This window comes from Pipistrellus hanaki (genome assembly GCF_964339955.1).
Source record: "Pipistrellus hanaki genome assembly, chromosome: 7".
Classification (NCBI taxonomy): Eukaryota; Metazoa; Chordata; class Mammalia; order Chiroptera; family Vespertilionidae; genus Pipistrellus; species Pipistrellus hanaki.
Genome location: NC_140509.1, coordinates 78,171,733 through 78,193,519, shown reverse-complemented (window position 1 = coordinate 78,193,519; position 21,787 = coordinate 78,171,733). Strand labels below are relative to the sequence as shown.

At 42.0% G+C, this 21,787-nt stretch overlaps 1 protein-coding gene across 1 annotated transcript in view; it reads left to right on the top strand.

Moving 5' to 3' along the window:
* Positions 1–21,787, top strand: part of SLC35F1 (solute carrier family 35 member F1) — a 261,374-nt gene that overhangs the window by 204,635 nt on the left and 34,952 nt on the right. Inside the window, exon 3 of the mRNA XM_084889941.1 lies at positions 9,942–10,069. Coding sequence (XP_084746067.1) covers positions 9,942–10,069 — 128 coding nt within the window. The remainder of the gene's footprint in view (positions 1–9,941; positions 10,070–21,787) is intronic.

The following is a 21,787-nucleotide window of genomic DNA, read 5'->3' as shown; positions in this document are numbered from 1 at the left end:
TAATCTCTCCCATGCCTCCTCATTCCCTGGCAACCACTCACCGCCTGTTTCTATAGATTCGCCTGTTCGCCTGTAAGCGGGATACATGGTAGGAGGCCTTTTGTGAGGCACTGTCTCCTTTCACAGAGCGCCCTGTGTCCCAGGTTCTCCCTGTTGTACCGTGATCTGGGTTTTATTCCTTTTCACAGCTGAATAATGTTCCGTTGTAGGAAACATATCCATTCATCAGTTGGTGTCCATGTGTTGGCTGTTAGGAATAAAGCTGCTGTGAACGTTCATGTACAGGTTTTGTGCGGGTGGATGTTTTCATGCCTCTTGGGTGTGTACCTAAAAGTGGAATTGCTGGCTCACACGGCAACTCTGTGTGTAAATTTGAGGAACTGTCAGACTGTTTTCCAAAGAGACTCCACCTCTGTACATCCCCACCAGTTGTGTATGAGGTCCGATTTCTCACATTCTCTCTCTTTTTTTATTATCGTCTAAAGTTTTACATATATATATCCTTTTCCCCAATTGACTGCCACACCCCCTAACCATTCCCACCCAGGGCAATCCCCCACTGCCCCAATGTCTGTGTTCATTGGTTATGCTAATATGCATGGATATAAGTCCTTTAGTTGCTCTCTAACCCCCACTCCCCTACCATTTGTCTCTAGATTGATCTATTCCTGTTCATCAAATTATGTTGATCATTATATCACACATATGAGTGAGATCATGTGATATTTCTCTTTCTCCGACTGGCTTATTTCGCTTAGCATAATGCTCTCCAGTTTCATCTATGTTGTTGCATATTTTGTTGTTATAGTATTTTTGTTTTTTCCTTCCTTCCACTGGGAAGCATATAAAACAATGCTTGGTTATCTTTTTCTTTGTAATGCTAGGCCTATATCCATTAATTTATTAGGGGGTACAAAATGATGAAATTCTAATTCTCTCATTTCTTCATTTATTAGCTAGAATGTTACCATAAAGACAAATCTCCCCACCATCTATTGTACTATGTAGTTATCTAGTAGTATAGTTAATATAAGAATCTCGGGGCGGGGGCGGGGGGGACACTTTATTCTTTTCTCTATTTCTCAATTTTCAAAATAATGAGTTAGTTTGCTAACATCTTTCTATGGTGACAAATTTATTCTGTTTTGCTTTTTAATTTGGTGGTGTTTATTGTTGCTTTTAGATTCATTATGAACCCATGGATATGAACATATCTGATGTATTGTAATCCATTTCAGTTGTTATCTTCATATGAAAGACTTCAGTTGGCCTTGAGTCCTTCTGACATACCCTAGTAGTTTTATATTGCTTGCTTGTGCTTATGGATTACAAGATATTCCAGTTTTGACTTGTGTTGCACTTCCTGACCGTGATCTGCAAACAACAATTTCTCCAAAGACCATTGTTTCTTTTAGTGATTGCTGGTACTTTAAGATGATAATCAGGACACTATGGTGTTCATTGCCGCAAGTTAATATAGTGGAAACTTTTTCATCCCATAAATACATATTCTTCAATATTTTCAAATGAAAATATACACATATAGACATATGTTTGATAAATTATACTATTACTTCATTGCTCAGAAAATGCTGCCTTATTTCTGCTAAACTTCAGAAAGTTCATATAAAAAAAAATATTTCTTATCTATTTTGTAAAATGTACCACGTAAACAAAAAGTCTCATCTTTCCAGTAGTGAGTACTTTGCAATAAAAAGTCAGGATAACCCGGCCGTGGTGCCTCAGGGGTTGAGCGTTGACCTATGAACCAGGTGGTGCCTCAGGGGTTGAGCGTTGACCTATGAACCAGCGTTGACCTATGAATCATGGTTTGATTCTCTGTCAGGGCACATGCCTGCATTGCAGGATTCATCCCCAGTGTGGGGCATGCAGGTGGCAGCTGATCAATGATTCTCTCATCACTGATGTTTCTGTCTCTCTTTCCCTCTCTGAAATCAATAAAAATATATTTAAAAAGAGAAGTCAGGACAGACCTAAGACGAATTACTTAACTTCCTCTAAGTCTAATTTTATGATCTAAAAAGATCTTGTCCCCATAGGCCTTTTTAATAACAAAGCTTTCATTTACTAGAAGCCACACACTTTACATACATCTTCTTGATTAATCGCGTAGAAATATTTTCAAGTAAGTCGTGTTTACCCTGTTTTATAAATGAGTAAACTCTTCCAAGGTGACACAGCCAGTGAAGTGTCGGAGGCAGTGCTTTAACTGCCTCTATGCCTTTGACCTGGAGCGGAGGGTGGCAAGTAAATGAGAACATGAATCTACGGTGCCTCTGGCCCAGGGCTTGACAAATAGTTTCCAGTAAAATGAATTGCAGGTAACAGAAGTGGCCTTGGTAGGTCTGTGCTTGGCATTTAGGAGGAGAGATGGGCGGGTGGACGGGGCGAGGAGGCAGGCCAGCTTTCCGCTTGCTTTACGAGGGCTTCTGACCCACTGGCTCTCCTCTTGTTAATTTCACACATTGGGTCTAACCTGTGTGTCCACATGACAGACGCTCTCCCGTCTGAGCTCAAGGTCAGCCCTCGAGGGTGCAGGCTGGCACCTTCTGTCCCGCTGTCCTTTGAATATGCTCAGCGAGTGGCAGGCGCCCGGAGGCCAGCCCGCTCTGGCTTCTCCCCCTGCCAGTGTGTGTCATTAGCTGCTACACAGCTCTTTGTTCAAAACAAAATTTACAAAACTGACAGATTCATCTGCTAATGTCAGGAGGCATCAGAGCCAATTAAAGGAAACCTCCAAAAGGCATGTAGGGTCACTTCTCACAAAATGGGATGGAGAAGAGAAAATAGTCTTGTCATTAAAAAGGACAAATACATTTTCCTCTCAGCGGGATCACACCAGGATGATAGAGAGATTTCTATTAGTACGGAGTTTCATTATGATTGCTTTGAATAATTTCAAATCAATGCCCCCCCTCCCCCCACACACACACACATACACAGCCACCCTATCATTAACCATTTGGAGTGAGAGGAGAACAGTTTTTCCCATTGTAAGTGATATGTTTATAATGATAAAAATTTAGGTATAAAGCATGAAGTTTTTACACTCCCAGACCAGGTGGGGAGACCCAGCAGAAGATGGGGTCTGGACCAGGGGAGTGGCTTCAAGGAAGAGGCCTCAGCCTGCCTCTCATCTGGGCAAAGGTTGTATCTGGCCACAGTGTGATTCTGCATAACTCACCAGAGTAAGAGATGGTACATGTGGCCGAAGTCCTAATAGGTAACTGAGAAAGTGCGCTTTCCTGGGCTTCCTTAGGCAGCATCTGCCACACATGGCATGCTAGTGTGTGCTGGTGGCTGATTGGGGATGCCAGGATTCTGGGCCCTCGCCAATTGCTAGCATGTCTGTGCATGTACCTTGCATTAGATATTAGCTGAAAAACACCACTCATGCTACCTTGAATTTACCTATGAGAGCGTGGTTATAGACCCCATTTTACAGTGGAAGGATTGAGGTGCAGAGCAGAGGGCAGTCTGTGGTCGCACTCAGGTCAGTTTACTCTCCGACTGAAACATAAAGTGCTGCTGTATGCTCCTTCTAGTCTCTCTGTCAGGCTCGGAATGAAAGAATACAATATGGAAGTTAACCTTCATTCTTTACCTTTTTTTTGCATTTCATCCACACTCAAGATCACATCATGAAGTGCAATTGGTGGCCATCCTTTTGGTGAACTTTCATTTCCTTGTTAGTGCATTTATTTTGTTCACTTCTCTAGCTAAAGAGACTTGGTTGCATTCTACATTTAAGTTTCAGCTTTTAAAGGCAAGTAATTAAAACCTCCATCATGTCTTTTCTCCTCCTCCTCCTCCTCCTCCACCTCCTCCTCCTCCTCCTCCTCCTCCTCCTCTTCCTCCTCCTTCTCCTTCTCCTCCTTCTCCTCTTCCTCCTCCTCCTTTTCTTCCTCCTTCTCCTCCTTCTCCTCCTTCTTCTTCCCCACTGATGACTACTTAGACCCTTGCCTTTGGAGTCCTGGTAAAGAAAGATGGCATTATGGCTTCAAATTGTGAGCCAAGGAAGTGTCTCTTCAAGTGAGGGTCTCGCCCTCTGTGCAGGGGCCTCGCTCTTGGCGGCAGGCTCTCTGTGCAATGCGTGCCGGGCTCTGTTCTTGCATAAAAGCACCATGAGGGGTCACACCACCCCGAGAGCCCTTCATGAAAATGTGGTCCCAAGAACAATGCAGCCTCTTGTTCCCTTAGCTGAATCCACCTCGTGTGCTGTCTCGCAGTATTTTCATTCTCTGCTCACACCACCACGGGGGTGAAGGAGAATACTATGAATCAAGGCTCCTCTGTCTTCCAGTCACTGTTGCGAATGAGGGCCATGTTTCAGTCTTTGTACCTACATTTCCTCTTCCTTCATTCAACATTTATTAACCACCATTCTCGCCCCACCCAGCGTGTGACCATTGTTGTGATGCCCTGGGCTTCTGCAAGTAGCACAGCATATAACAGTCATTCTTGTGATGAGACATCTTTAAGCAAACATGGCCAAAATGTGAACATTTATTAAATCAGATTGGAGCTTACTTTATTACATTTATATTTTCATTTATATTTGCACATATTGATAATAATTAACAGAATTTATCTAAATGCCAAACTATAGTTCTAAAGTTTCTATCATGGGTTTTATTATTCATGCTAGTTCTTTTTTTAAAAAAAATTTATAAAACATTAACATTCCACCAATTGTGCTTGTATTTCTTTCTTTTCTTTTATAAAAAATATATTTTTTATTGGTTTCAGAGAGGAAGGGAGATGGAGAGAGATAGAAACATCGATGAGAGAGAAGCATTGATTTGTGCTGGTGATTCTAATAGATGTCCCTTTTTCATGAGGTTTATGAAGCACTTTAGCACAAGGACTTTAAAGAATGCATTTTCATTATTTTAGAAAGAATTTTAATGGCCCATTGTACGCCAGTGTTAATAGAATCATTTAGATAAATCCCTAAGCAGTCCTTTTAGAGGCTGCATTTTTTGTTCAATCAAAAAAAATAAAAAAAGCTCTCTCACCATCCTGAATAAATCTGCTAATCAAGGGTGTTATATGTTTTTAGGTGCTTCAAATTAAATAATATGGAAACATTTATTTAGGGTGTTTTGCTTTGAAAACTTCTTCAGCAAAACAACAAGGCAACTAATCATTCCTGTGAATCTGTATAATGAATTATGCTTTGAATATGTTATTGATTGGTGGAACAAACAGACCATGACCCAGATTTCCAGTGTAGTATATTGAGATGTGGCTGGTGTACTCCGAGTCTGACAATTCTCTATTGATTGTGTAAATTAACTGGGACAATGACCCATGACTGTAGCATTACAGCTTTGCGGTTAAATATGCCATCAACCTTTTTATGCCCTGTGCATAGTGTGAAATGGTCACCAAATTAATTTTGTCAGATATTGTCTGCATTCTAACTAGAAAGCAATTTTCATTGTCTGTAACGTGAATCTTTATGGTAGATATAAATGCCCTGATTCCAATGCTACTTAGCATTGCTAAGATCATTAAACATGAAATTTATTTATATATTCTATATTATGTATTAGCTGCTCACTATGTAATGTAGGGTCCTAGAGATAAAATGATGACCAAGACAATGCAACTCTCTTTAAATTGTTAATAATCTAGTGAGTATTAGAGTCAAGAAAGCAGGTCATAATAACAGTGACATAAATACTATTTGTGGGATTTGCAAAGGGTGCTACAGGAGCACATAATAGAGAAACCCAATCCAGTCTAGGATGATCAAGGTGAGAAGTTGAGGAAAGCTTTGTGGTGGTTGATTCTTCATTTGGAGACTGGAGGAAGAATAGTGCAAGCAGAGGAATTAGCACATGGAAAAGCCCAGAGAGAAGAGAAAGAAAGCATACTTTGGGTCAAATGTTTGGGCTCTTACTTTGGTATGAAAAGCCTTTACTCTGGGATTGTATTAACTTTGGAATTCCTAGCTCAAGTCATCCTGAGGATGGCCATGCAGTGTCAACCATCTGCACATCTTAGAGTTGATCATCAGCCCAAATCCCAGGCCCCTATCCAAAACCAAGTAAATCAGAATTTCTGGGAGCTGGTAGCAGGTATTCGGATTTTTTAAAAAATCTCTCAAGAAGATGTGAATATTCGGCCAGGTTGAAAAATCACTAATTTCTATTATAAATCCTGGGAAATGTGTTGACTTAGCAAATTCGTAGGCAAGTTGCAAAGGCAGAAATGCTGTGCAAGGACATTGCTGAAATGAGCTGGCTATAAAGAAATGACCTTGGGGATCATATCCCCCTTATGAATTTAAGCGCAAAACAGTAATAAATGTGACTCATATTCTAGAACTGGCTTTTGACTTATTCAGATAGGTAGTACTTCACATGTTTTTCAAGTCAATTATTCATTTATTCCAAACACTTAGCTAGATTAACTTAGCTAAATGTCATATCCTATATAATAAAATCCTAATATGCAAATCTACCGAATGGCAGAATGAGTGGTCGCTATGATGCACATTAACCACCAGGGGGCATACACTCAAAGCCGGAGCTGCCCCCTGATGGTTAGTGTGCTCTCACAGGGCTCACGACTGGCGAATGCAGCAGAGTTGGCAGGAGTCTCTCCTGCCTCCATGGCAGCACTAAGGACCCCTCAAGGGATGTCTGCCTGCTGGGGTAGGCCTGCTCCTCCCAGGGAGTGGGCCTAAGCCTGCAGTCAACATCCCCCAAGAGCTCCCAGACTGCTAGAGGGTGCAGGCTAGGCTGAAGGAACCCCCTAAGAGCATAAATTTCATGCACTGGACTTCTAGTATGTATATATGGCATTCAAAAACTCCTAGTTTAGTGAAGAGACAATTTCTAAATAGTCACAATCCTGAAAATCATGTGACAGAACTATACAAAGCTGGGTATAAGTTGCCTAGCTGAGGAATGGTATCAGGCAATATCAGAAAATAGCTAAAGTTTGAAGGATGAATAAGAGATAGCAATTCACTGAAACAGAAAGATCTTCAGTGTGCTTGGAGCAAAAGATATGAGGTGTCACACCCAAAATGGGGCTAGAAAACTGAGTTAGCTAATGAAGATGAAGAGACCTCTTACTCATTGGTGCCAACTAGTCACAACTCCCTCTGACTTTTTCTATGTAGCTGGAATGCTTCTTTTTCAGCAGTCTCCTATGGTTGACCAGCTAAAACATAGCTATAGCACTGAAGGGGTATGGCACTAAAAAGCCATCCTGTAAGCTGGCCTCTAATGATCCCTGCCTCCTAGGAGTCACATCCTGATGACACTCTCTCCTTGGAGTGTGAGCTGGACCAATAGATTCTTCTAAAAAATATAACACTATAGTCTAGCTCATTTCGCTCAGTGGTTAGAGCATCAGCCCTCAGACTGAAGGCTCATGGGTTCAATTCAGGTCAAGGGCATATATGTACCTTGGCTGTAGGATCAAACCCCAGTCCCGGCTGGGGTGCTTGTGGTAGGCAACCAATCAATGTATCTCTCTCATATGGATGTTTTTCTTTCTGTCTCACTCCCTCCTTCTCATTTTCTCTAAAAAAAATAATAAAAAATAGAATACTATAGAAGTGCCCAATAGACACATGCAAAGATATTCAACATCATTGATCATCAAAAAAATGCAAATCAAAACCACAACGAGATACCATTGCATACCTGTTAGAAAGGTTATCACCAATAAATCACCAAACAAGTGTTGGTGAGGATATGGAGAAAAGGGAAACTTTGTGCACTATTGGTGGGAATGCAGATTGGGACAACCACTGTGGGAAATGGTGTGGAGTTTCCTCAAAAAACAGACTTATGACCCAGCAATTCCACTTCTGGTTATACATCCAAAGAAACCCAAAAAACTAGTTTGAAGTATATATGCCTCCCATGTTCATTGTAGCATTACTTATAACAGCCAAGACATGAAAGCAACCCAAGTGCCTATCAATAGAGGAGTGGCTAAAAAAGTGATACATATACACAATGGAATATTACTCAGCTATAAAAAAAAAAAAGAATTAAATCTTACCATTTGGGACAGCATGGATGGATCTCTAGAGGGTATTATGCTAAGTGATATAAGCCAGACATAGAAAAATAAGTAACACATGACATCACTTTTATGTGATAAGTTGCAAAATAAATGAACAAAATAGAAATAGACTTATAGACACAGAGAACAGACTGATGGATTCCAGAAGGGAGGGGTATTGGGATAGGGCAAAAAGGTGAATGGATTAAGAAGTAGTAATTGGTAGTTACAAAATAGGCATGAGGATGTGAGTTAAAGTATAGGGAATATAGTCAACAGTCCTATCTAATAAAAGAGTAATATGCAAATTGACCATCACTCCAACACACAAGATGGCCACCCCCATGTGGTCAAAGATGGCCACCCCCATGTGGACACAAGATGGCTGCCACAAGATGGCTGGCAGGGGAAGGCAGTTGTGGGTGATCAGGCCAGCAGGGGAGGGTAGTTGGGAGGTACCAGGTCTGCAAGAGAGGGCAGTTGTGGGTGATCAGGCCTGCAGGGGAGGGCAGTTGGGGGTGACCAACTGCAGGGGAGTGATTAGGGGGTGATCAGGCTGGCAGGCAGAAGCAATTAGGGGCAATCAGGCAGGCAGGTAGGTGAGCGGTTGGGAGCCATCAGTCCTGGATTGTGAGAGGGATCCCATATTGGAGAGGGTGCAGGCTGGGCTGAGGGACAAACCCCTTCCCTAGTGCATGAATTTCATGCATAGGCCTCTAGTAAATATTATAATAACTAGCTATGGTGCCAGGTGGGCACTTGAATTATCTGAGTGAACACTTCATAACCTATATGAACATCTGTCCACTATGCTGCACACCTGAAACTAATATAAAATAATGTTGAAAGCAAACTGTAATTGAAAAATAAAATAATAAAACAAAGAAAAAAAGAAAAGTAAATAAAAAAGAAAATACAGTAGAAGTGTCATTTCTACAATAATATTGGGTTATAAGAGAGACATGGTTTCATTCTTAAGTTTCTCTCTCTCTCTCTCTCTCTCTCTCTCTCTCTCTCTCTCTCTCTCTCTCTCTCTCTCTCCTGCCTGCCTCCCTCTCCAACTCCCTAACCAATCCTTCACATGAGACTGCATTCATCAGAGGCACTTAATCACCATTCACTTAGTGTTCCTGCAAATTCACATCCTCTATGAAGACCTCACAGGTTGGCCCCAGAGAGCTATTGCCTGCCCCTTGGGAAATAAGGTTTATTTCAGGCCTGAAACATGTAAAAATAAGAATGAAGAACTAAGGGATTTAAAATCTGTTCTGATGCTATCACTTTTAGAGGCAAGGTGGTGAACATTACAGTTGCTGACAGTATTAAGACCATGGTCTTATGGCACTCGTCCATCTGAGCTCCATCTTCCTGTCTCTTGCCATCACACACACCACCAGAGTGTAATTTCAAAGTATGTCATGTTCAGAGCTGAACCAGTACTCAGGATGGCAACTCGGAGCCCAACTACAGCCAACCTTTTGTCCATTGGGCTACCCTCTTTTCATTTCTATTTTACCACAGTCCTGAAGTTTCAGATGATTTGGACTTTGTATGGATATGCAGCCTTTCTAGCCCACCTTTTATTTTATTTTAATATGATGTAATTTTTTCTCCAAATGTCCCCGAAAAAATGGTTTGCATGGTGAATTATAAACTTGCCCAGTCTTATTCTGGCATAGAAACCAATTTGAAGAACTGACTCTACAGTAAAGACTATTAGCTAAGTAAAAGCATGTCAGCCTTTGACATGTTGATTTATTTGTGTAATTAAATATTTGAGAAGGCATGGTTAAACTATAATACTACAATATTTTAGAATCCTTCTAAGTAGACAGTTTATTATGTGTTTAGAACCTAACCCATTTTGTCTCCACTTTGTAACACAGGAGAAGAAAACCTCCTGGCAATTTTACGACGAAGATGGTGGAAGTATATGATGCTGGGACTCATAGACCTGGAGGCAAATTACCTGGTGGTCAAGGCCTACCAGTACACGACTCTGACCAGTATCCAGGTATGACAGCTCTTCTTCCCTTCGCAGCCTCCTCAATTTCCAGATGTCGTTTGCTTTCAGTTCAGTCATGTAGGAATCTGAATATTACTCTACAAGTTTAGCAATAGGAGGGAAATTGGTTGTATGAAAGTTAACTTAAACTTTATTTCTGTCTTATTAATTTTTTTAATTCAAGTGTAATTGGACATCTTTTTTCTCTTCATCCTTACACCATGCTAATCATTGACAATGTAAGAAAATAATTTGTAGCTATGAATACTGTCAACTAATTTCATGTCAGGAGGAAAAGTATTATTCATAAGCATAAAATAAATCTATTTCAATCACAACTCACAACATTGTAGAATATGTCCATGGACTCTTATTAAATAATCAAAATGCTTAGTAATTTTTGTTTTAACTTTCTTTGATGTGAAGATTTTGCAATCTGAAAGGACAGAATTTTTCCTAAAGGGACAAGATTTAAATTCTTAAAATGTGTTATCCATGAAGATAGGCACTGTATCTTTTCTTCCTCTCTCTGTTTTTCTTTTATGCATGTATGTACACAGACACACATGCATATACACAATTGCAAGATTAACTTAGGCTCTCACAAAGCATCACCAATATTCCTTATTATATTATAAATAATAAGATTAACTATTATATTTTTGTTTCACCCTCATTTTTCTTTTAATGGCAACGTTTTGAATTTGTACGCATTCCAAAGTTCCAGGATGAAACAAAACATTGTTAACCTATTAGATTTTACTTAGATTTGATACCTCAACAGTAGTTCTGCCATCCTAATAATTTTCTTAGAAACAATAACCAAAATGGAGAAACAAACCAGCAAACAAACAACCTGAATTAATTTAAATTATATAGATTGAATAGGAAGCTATCTAAACACAAGTTGGACGGGGCCATACGTGCTTCCTGCATGCCCAATGAGAGACAGAAAGAATGCTTGCCTACAACCATGGAAGAAAAGCCCGGAACTCTATTCTGATTGGACCACAATGATGACAGGGGATTCTACTGTAAGCTAATTGGTATAAATCTGAACTAAAAAAGAATGAGGTTTCTCAGATTGGTTTAGACCAGGGGTCGGTAACCTTTAAGACATAAAGAGCCACTTGGACCAGTTTCAGAAGGAAAAAAAAAACCTGGGAGCCGCAAAACCATTGCGACATTTAAAACAAATATAACACTGCATATATTGTTTCTTACCTTAATGCTATATACTGGATCGTGCAGTTAGCTGTCAATCTGAAGAAAAAAAGGGTTTTTTCACTTAACAAAAAGAGCCACATGCGGCTCTGGAGCCGCAGGTTGCCGACACCTGGTTTAGACAAATACTTCTCAATGGGAGTACTGCTGACATTCTGGATAGGATAATTTTTTTATGATGTGGGTCCCTCTTCTATTTTATTGACCATTTGACATTCCTAGCCCCTGGCCACTACATGCCAGTAGCGTCTTTTTTAGACTTTGTACCAACCAGAAGTGTGCCCATGATTCCCAAATGCCCTCTAGCAGAGAGGTGCCATCTCTGATTGGGCATCACAGACTCAACAATCAGCATTCACTCCTGAGTCAGGTTTGGATCAGCCCCACCCAGCCCTGTCCCATCACCACAAAGGAACTCCCTGTGGTATCCTACGAAGCCACACCAGATTCACCACTCTCATCCCTCTCACCTGCTCAAATACTGATCTATTCTCCGTCTACATGATTTTGTCAACTGGGGAATAATATGTAAATTAGAATCATACAGTATTTAACCTTTGGAGATTAGCTTTTTCACCAAGCATAATGCCCTCACATCCATCCAAATAGTGGCAAACATCAACAGTTTGTTCGTATTCCTCCATGGTATCAATATACCAAGTTTGTTGAACCATCACCCGTTTAAACATCTGGGTTGTTTACAGCTTTGGGCTTTTACAAATAAAGCTGCTATGGCCGGGACCGGTTTGGCTCAATGGATAGAGCGTCGGCTTGGGGACTGAAAGGCCCCGGGTTCGATTCCAGTCAAGGGCATGTACCTTGGTTGCAGGCATATCCCCAGTAGGGGGTGTGCAAGGGGCAGCTGATCGATGACTCTCTCTCATCGATGTTTCTAACTCTCTCTCTCTCTCTCCCTTCCTCTCTGTACAAAATCAATAAAATATATATTTAAAAAAACAAATAAAGCTGCTATGAACATTTATGTGCAGGTTTCTGTGTTAGCATAAGATTTCATTTCTCTGGGATAAATGTTCAAAATTGCAACTTCCGGATTATATAGAAAGCTGCTATTTGGTTTTTGAAACTGTCGAACAACTTTATAGAGTTGCTATACCACTTTACATTCTCACCAGCAATGTATGAGAGATCTTCATCCTCGCCAGCATTTGGTGGTGTTTTTATTTTAGCCATCCTAAGAGATGTGTAGTGATATTTCATTGTGTTTTTAAAAATATATATATTATTGATTTCAGAAAGGAAGGGAGAGGTGGAGAGAGAGAAAACAAAAAATATCAATGATGAGAGAGAATCATTGATTGGCTGCCTCCTGTATGCCCTCCAGTGAGATCGAGCCCACAATCTGGGCATGTGCCATGACAGGGAATTGAACCCTGGCCTCCTGGTTAGTAAGTCAGTGCTCAACCAAAGAGCCACACCAGCCAGGCTCATTGTGGCTTTAATTTCCATTCCCCTAATAGCTAATAATGTTCAACATCATTTGGAAAAAAAGATACATTATAACTTTGCCATTTCAAAAGCTAAAGTTAACAATGGCAAAAGAGGTAACATTTATTCAGGGAAATATAATAGAGACATTGAAGTGGAGAAACCCAGCTGTTTTCTTTATTAGAAAGTAAAAAGAGAGGTGGTAACACCATGATGTTGAATTTATAAGGATTTTATTTTAAAGACACATTTGTGGGTTTCTATCTCACTTGTACAGAATAAATAGATTGTGCCTATAATTTTGTGACAGATTAGCAATGACATTTGGTTAAATTTTAAAAGCTATACTATTTTTATAACTGTGCTATAGAAACCATTTCAGTAGAAATATCAGCTTTATAACTTCTTGCAACCAGACAAGCTGTCGCATGCGTATGGTGTATGTGAATGTTATCACGTGCTTTGCACGTGTGTGTCACGTAGAATTAGTCTCAGGGTTGGATATCTCACTGCACGTTGGGGAGGCTGGCTTTCATTTGGCTAAGATGCCGAGGTCAGAGCAGTGTGGCCAAAGGAAAACAATTAGGGTCAGAGGGATTTCTTTCTTCTCCTTTGTCCCTGCTGGAAACTGCCTGAAGGATGGGAAGACTCTGAAATGCCCATGTGAGAAGGAGGAGAAGAGTTAGCAGTACAGACCCCTCCGTATGGTTTTCAGCATGAGTCCTGGAAATTGTTCCCAATGTGAGCTCCTTGTACTGACCAAACTATCATGTTTGAAGAGACCTGGTTTCTTCTTACTTCACTAGTCATAACAGTAGCAAAATTACAGTTATGAAGCAGCAACGAAAATAATTTTATGGTTGGAGGTCACCACAACATGAGGAACTGTGTTAAAGGGTCATGGCATTAGGAAGGTTGAGAACCACAGCTCCAGACCCTTTCTTGGGAAAGGAGTCAGGAAAGTCAGCTTTCTGTTTGAAAGCTGATCAGTGACCTCTCCTTTTTTAAGGGATCTTCTCTCTTTCTTTTCTCAAGGCTCCGATGTACAGGTTGAAGGCTGGACGAGGCATAATTTAAAGGGGACAATTAAATTTTCAAAAAGTTTTATCATTCTATTTTGCTGGAAGAGGGTTCTGTAAACAAATTATAATACAGTGGGAAAGGTGGTGAAATGGAGCCATACACAAGTGTCATGAATTACAGAGGAGGAGTGACTGGCTCCAGCCATAGAGAGGACTCTCAGGAGACTTTCAGTGAGGTGGATAAGCCCAGGTTTTACTGACAACATGAATTGCCAGTAAAGCAGGGCCACTGGGTCCCCTGCCGATTATTAGCTCCAATGGCATTGTAGACAGATTATAAATAAGATGCCCTTAAATGTCTGTTTCTCTCTCCTGTTCTCTCTCTCTCTCTCTCTCTCTCTCTCTCTCTCTCTCTCTCTTTCTCTTTCTCTCTCTCTTCCCTCTCCCCTCTCTTCTTCTCCCCTCTCCTCTCTCTCTCCTCTCCCCTCTCCCCTCTCCTCTCTTCTCTCTCTCTCTCTCTCTCTCTCTCTCTCTCTCTCTCTCTCTCTCCCTCTCTCTTTCTCTCTCTCTCTTCCTCTCTCCCTCCCTCCCTCTTCCCCTCTCTCCCCTCTCCCCTCTCTCTCCTCTCCTCTCCTCTCCTCTCCTCTCCTCTCCTCTCCTCTCCTCTCCTCTCCTCTCCTCTCCTCTCCTCTCCTCTCCTCTCCTCTCCTCTCCTCTCCTCTCCTCTCCTCTCCTCTCCTCTCTCTCTCTCTCTCTCTCTCTCTCTCTCTCTCTCTCTCTCTCTCTCTCCCTCTCTCTTTCTCTCTCTCTCTTCCTCTCTCCCTCCCTCCCTCTTCCCCTCTCTCCCTCCCTCCTTTTCTCTCTCCCTTCCTCCCTCCCTTACTCTCTCCCTCCCTCCCTCCCCCCCTCCCTCCTTTCCCCCCTCCTAGTTTTCCCACTATCAGTACAAATTTAAAAACCTGCCTCCCCATGTGGTTACAAGTAGGCAAACAACATTGCATACAGTGGCCATGTTTTTGCGCCAGCTTTCAATGCCGGGCAAGTCCTTGGGGAAGGAAACTAGCTGTGAAGTGCAGGGAAGAAACACGCGTGTGTTGAACACTGTCCACTTGCACCTAGATGCAAAGAGATTACTTCATTCTAGCATCTCTTGCGCCTGAAGCAGTGCTGAGCATGCAGTAGGCACTTAATAAATAACTGCTGACTGAATAAATAAATGACAAGTACAAGGTGCTGAACATTTGGTTTTGCTCTTTTTCAGTTGAGTTAGACTTAGAAACAGACCCCCAGAAGCACAAGATGTTTTCCTTCAGCTTTTGAAATTGTCTCTCCCCGCTGTTTTAATGCTGGGAGGAATCAAAACAATGCAAAATTGATGTCGAATTAATATTTTATCAGAAAATGTTCATTTCCTTCGACATGGGCTTTGAAATTTGTACTTTCTTTAATGTTATTGTTAATGTGCTCATGCACAAGACTCAAGGAAACCACTTCTCCAAAAACAAGATGGTGCCAGTGTCAGAGGCCCATCACTTCAAACAAATGATTCTAATTCTCATATGTTTTCTTATACCCTTCACCTCCTCTAATATAAAAACTGATTATTTCTTAAGTACCCTCTGAGCCTGCCATCCCCCCTGGAGTGCTCTTAGTGTGAGAGGCAGCCCACGAGCCTGCTCGCTGGAGCTCAGGCTGGCCTGGCCTAGACCACCGCTCCTGGGCCTCGGCTGCTTAAGCTCACTGTGCAAGCAAGTGGCAGACCTAGGATCAAATCAGTTACCTGTTACCTTAGTGCTCCTATTTCTCATCTGTAACATAAGAACCTAGCATTGTGCCTGGTATATGGCAGGCACCAGGGCATTTCCATTTCTTGCTTTCTACTTTTGGAATCCAGTTGGCTGATCATCAGAGTTTGCTTTAAACCTGATTAAAACTCCAATGAGCCTGCCTGTTTTTTCTCAGTGGTTAGGCATTGGCTTATGAACCAGGAGGCTGATGGTTCAATACCTGGTCAGGGCACATGTCCAGGTTGTGGTCTCATCCCTAATGGGAAGTGTGCAGGAGGCAGCCATCAATAATTCTCTCAGCATTGATGTTTCCATGTCTCTCTCTCTTCTCTCTCTCTCTCTCTCTCTCTCTCTCTCTCTCTCTCTCTCTCTCTCTCTCTCAAATCAATAAAAACAGCCGAAACCGGTTTGGCTCAGTGGATAGAGCATCGGTCTGCGGACTGAAAGGTCCCAGGTTCGATTCCAGTCAAGGGCATGTACATTGGTTGCGGGCACATTCCCAGTGGGGGGTGTGCAAGAGGCAGCTGGTCGATGTTTCTCTCTCATCAACATTTCTAGTTCTCTATCCTTCTCCCCTCCTCTCTGTAAAAAATCAATAAAATATATTAAAAAATAAAATCATAATAAAATCAATAAAAACATGTTTTAAGAAAAACAAAAAACTAATGATGCTCACCGGAAGGAACCTGTGCTCTGACAGCTCTGCTTTCACCCAGGATGGATTTCACTGCATCGGAGCTGAAGAACGTGTGTCTCCTCATTATTGATATCTTCCCATGGCCACCCAGATTTCTAGGTGCCCATCCCAGATTTTCAGCACATGGCAGTGTCCTCCCTTTCTCCCTCCTTCCCTCCCTCCCTCCGTCCCTCACTTCCTTCCTTCCCTCCCTCCTTCCCTTCTTCCTTCTTTCTTTCCTTCATTCCTTCCTTCTTTCCTTCCTTTCTTTCATCTTTGAGATCCGAAGCCGAAAACGTAAAGAGAATATACTTGAACATTGTGGAAGTTCTGATGAACTGGCGCATGGGAACATATGAAACTCACACATTTAAAACTTTACCTGTGGAAACAAGAAAAATAGTTTGGAGAAAATCTTTTTCTGAATTCTAAAAATAAGACATTTCCTGGAAAATGGCTGTCATACAGTCAACACTGTGACCCAGTTTATCTCTTTGGAGCTCTTGGGCAGCACATGGAAACATGGCCTCCTCCAGTAGGAGTGTTTTAAGAGAAAAGCCTAAACATTAAGTCCTAAGATATGGGGTTTGGGGGACGGGGGGGGGGGGGGGGGGGGGAGAGAAGGGAGCAGAGGTGTTATGAATGAACTAGCCCTGGGAGGGTGTGAGAAAAATTGGTTCCAGATCAGAGACACCGCGTCCTGAATTGTCTCCTGGGTTGGATTTTCAAGAATGCCTCTGGGATGGTCTCCAGGCCCCTGAATTAACATGGTGCTTAATGTGAATGTACATTTCCCAAATTATATCCACTCTCTTCAGCTGGACTGCCAGCCCAAAGAGGGCTCTTACTGTGTCTGTGTAACTGAAGTTTGTCTTTTTAAAGATCCTTCCCTGTTAACAATTCCGTCTTACTCACCGGAGATGAATTTATAATATAGATCACTTTCAGAAACACGGGAGAACTGCCAATTAGAAGAAGAGGAAGGGGGACTGGGGAAATGTTCTTTTCCCTGGAATCACCTACCAGTTGCCTCAGGTTTAGCCTCTGACAGCTGGGCCCTGTGAGGGGAGCTTTCTCGCCCTGAATAGCCTGAGGGGAGCGTTAATGAGGCGCTGAAGGCTGGCGGAGTCTCTTTTGGGCGGGAGAATTAGAAAGAGGGATGAGGTCACTTCCCCATTAAGCTCTCCTGTAATGGGAACAGCTGGGTGGCAGCTCTTTGTTTTGTTTTAATTTTTTTTTTTACACACTTGAGAGAGACGGATCTGACTCTCGTGGATCTTTTATACCCTCATGTATTTTTTACACTCTATATATTTTGAAAGTAGCATATGTGCAAGAGAGGAAATTTGGAGAGCACAGAGAATTGGTGCAGTGGGGCGGAGAGGACTCAGTTCCAAGATAACCATTGTTAATATTTTATTCTCATAGATTCTGATTTCTTCTCCCAGATTTTTATGCCTAATATTATGATACTGAGATTCTCTCTCTCTCTCTCTCTCTCTCTCTCTCTCTCTCTCTCTCTCATATATATATATATATATATATATATATATATATTTTTTTTTTTTTTTTTTTTTTTTTTTTTTTACAGAGAGGAAGGTAGAGGGATAGATGAGAGAGATCAGCTGCCTCCTGCACACCCCCTACTGGGGATGTGCCCGAAACCAAGGTACATGCCCTTGACCTGAGTCGAACCCGGGACCTTTCAGTCCACAGGCCAATGCTCTATCCACTGAGCCAAACCAGTTTCAGCAATACTGAGATTCTTAATCAAGAAACAAACACGCATGTCACACAAACCAAGTAAGGTCTGGGAGGAGTGTAGCGGGATCTAGTTCTCTTGGCAGTATCACCCAGAGGCCAGGAAAGACTTACATTCCTTTCCCTCTTGCTCCTTCCCTCAGGCAAAATAGCTAATTTGATACCCATAGGGGAGAATGCTATGCAAATTTAAGAGGTAATGAACACTTTCTTTCCAGAATACTCTTAAAGTTCTTAGAGAATTGTCTGAGCATAAGATGATTGTGAAACAATATTCATCTCTTCGTTTTTTTGGTACAGATGTTTTATACTCTTTCTTTTGGTTATAGAAATGTATGCAAAGAAAGATAAATACAGTATACAGGTTCATGACAGATCGGAAGCTTTCTTGGTTCTTTTTCTTTTTTTAACAGGCATCTATTATAATGTTTCTCTTTTTTGTTACTCTAACTGCCGCTTAGCTAAGGAGTGAGGCTACCAGAAAAACCATTGGGAAATCATTTTGTCGGTATGTTTTATGCTATATGACCACAGGGGAAAGTCTGGAGCCAGAAATTACTGGCAAAGAATAGCCTGTTTAATAACATCATGTACCCAATGGTTCCTTTTCTGTAGTTTACAGGTACGGGAGTGAGACCTCCACCTGTAGTAACCCTGTTGTAATTGACCTTCATTAAATACTGTTCAGAAAAGAACCATGACGGCACTGCCGCTGGTGTGAGCAATTTGAGTGACCTTGAGCACATCACTTCTCTTGGGACTTCTGAGATCCCAACTTTTAATTAAGGGTCACAAACTGGGCAGTACCCCCCCCCCAAAAAAAAAAAACAAAAAAAAAAAAACTGGGGAGATACCACCCCCAAGGGGCACCTGTTAATGTGTGGAAGCATCTTTTTTCTTTTTCTTTCTTTCTTTCTTTCTTTTTTTTTTTTTTTTTTTTTTTAGTGGTCAGGGCCCAACTGTACTCTGCAGAGAATGTGGGGCAGACCTGCAAGATGAAGAATTATTTCAGCCCAAATGCCAGTAGCAAGCACCCTGGGTTACCTCACATGTCCCTTCTGACCCTCAGTGATGCCAAGTGGCTGTGCATTCATTAATTCCCTGGGCCACTCACTGCTGACCACCTGCTGTGTCCGGGCACCACGCCTCCCTGGCTGCAGTGTCTCAGAAACCCTGGCTCCGATTTGTATTCTCCTTTTCCCTTCTTCCTTCCTGAAAATCCTCCCAACAAAGACCTGCCATTTACAAATAAGCGGGTTTTTTTTGTTTTTTGTGTTTGTTTTTTTTAGCTCAACCCATTAAGGGAATAGATCCCAGGACTCATCATATGCTTTGGGGTTTCTAATGACACTAGTCCCCAAAAGGCTCACTGCAGTCCTCCCTGAAGATTGGATGATGGCCTCGTTCGCCTTCAGTAATCCAGGAATGGAGGCCTGGATCGAGGGCTTCCAGCCAGATAATGAAATCCCAGTCGTGGAGCATGCAGCTAAATATTTCAACCGTTGATGCAATCATTTCTAATTTTTAAAGCAAAACACCAACTGTTTTGTGCCCAGGGAACAGCTTTCCCTGGCAAACTGAAATTTCCTAGTGTACTTGAATGGCATTTGAGGCCAGGGAGAAAACCTGCCTGAGTGCATGTTACCACATCGAGTAGGGTCGTTCCTTCGCTAATTACCTATGCAGTGAGCAACCCTGTGTAGTACAACCCCACCAGCCACCCCCTCTCTACATTGCCCCTCCGGGAGTGCTGTCCCCTCCGGACTCGGCCCCCAGCCATCACACTGTTAAATCACTCTTCACAGGGCCCATCACCTCATCTCCCAGCAGCCCCAGGGACAGCTTACGATCTGATTGCTTGTTTCATTTTGCAGAGGAGACCAATGCACAGAGAAGCATGAAGGATCTGTCCAGGTCACAAAAAGCTTCAGGGTGGAGGGGATTCTGAGTGCTGCTTATAGGGCCAAAAGCCACTCTGACAGTCAGGGATGCTCTGCAAATACAGTAGCCTCCCCCCCCCCCCACTTATTCCTGGGGGACATGTTCCAAGACCCCTGATGACAGTACAGAACCCTATGTATACTATGTGTGTACATACATACCTATGGTAAAGTTTAATTTATAAACTAGGCAATAATAAAATAATATTATTGACATAAATAATAAGATTAACAATAATAAAATAAAACAATTATAACAATGCTAGGGGCCCAGTGCATGTATTGGGGATGGGTGTCCCTCAGCCCATCCTGCGCCCTCTCTCAGTCTGGGAGCCCTTGGGGGATATGTGACTGACAGCTTAGGCCCACTCATCCTTAGCACTGCCACGAAGGCGTCTGCCCCCTGGTTGAAAGTCTGGCCCCTGGTGGGCAGTGCGTATCATAGTGATCAGTCATTCCATCATTTGGTTGATTTGCATATTAGCCTTTTATTATATAGGATAAGTAAAATAAGAATTATTTGAACACAAGCACTGTGATACCATGATAGTCAATCTGATAACTGAGATGGCTACTAAGTGACTAGCAGGTGGGTATCATATACAGTGTGATATGCTGGGGTGATTCATGCCCTGGCCAGGATGGAGTGGGATAGCATGAGATTGCATCATGCTATTCAGAATGATGTGCAACTTAAAACTTATGGATTGTTTATTTCTGGAATTTTCCATGTAATATTTTCAGACTGTGGTTGACCGTGGGTAACTGTCTCAAGTAGATCCTGGGAAAGGATCTGGGGCGTTTATCTAAGGTGCCCCTCTTGATAAACTTTAACCGTGCAGCAGTTGGGACATTCAGGTAGTTGCTAGCGAAGAGGCTACTCTATGCCAGCAGGACCAAGGGCAGACTTAGGACCAAAAAGACCAGAAGCTTTACTTTAAATTTTAAGCGTACGCAAAATAATTCAATTAACTGCCGGAGGAATTTAATCATACCACATGAATCATATGCAGTTGCAAATCACACAGCATTTTATTACCCACACAAGTTGCTATTGCTGCGGGTACAAACTTAATTGGGGATCCTGGTGGTGTTGTCCTCTGGGGTCCTGCAGCTGGGCTGGTCTAGTCTGGATGCAGGGGGCTGGTGTTCCTCACCCAAGTGCTCAGTCCCGTCTCAATGGGGAGTTACTAGCCGTTCTTCTGTCATCTGGCAGGAAAGAGGAATGTGGAGCTTGCTGGACTGACAGAAGGACATGCCTTTGTGGCTGTCTCGATAGGGAGTGTCATTAGCTGGCCAGGATTTATTTTTAAAGCCTACTCCGTACCTGCAGCAGTTCAGGTGGCTATCAGTGAGTTATGTCAATGCACACATGTTAATCTCAAACAGGGGGAGGTTAGGGAGAGGACATCACTTACACAAATGGCTATCTTGCAAGTTACTCTGAGTCAGTTCAAATCCTTATCTCTAGGATACACATGCTTCAGGTTAGTGGGGAATGTGTTCTTAATATCACACTTTAGGTTTCAAATAAAGTTAACTCAAACATTGTAAAAGCTTCCTAATGGTTTTAGGCATTTTTAAAGCATTTTTGTATTTTACTACAACAGTAATTAAAACTGGGGAAAGTGAAACCATGGAAAAGGTGGGGGTGAACTACTGTCTACATATATTTTTCAGCCTTAAATGAATCTTGGAAACTCTATTTTGATGTTTCTGGTCATTATAAATTCATATATGTATTTGTTCAATAACTATTATTGGATACTGTATTTCCCCAATAGGGTTTTGAGCAACAGGAAAATATTCCTGTTCCCCTGGACCTCAGGACATGTGAGGAAGGCAGGCATTATGCCAATAATTCAATATTT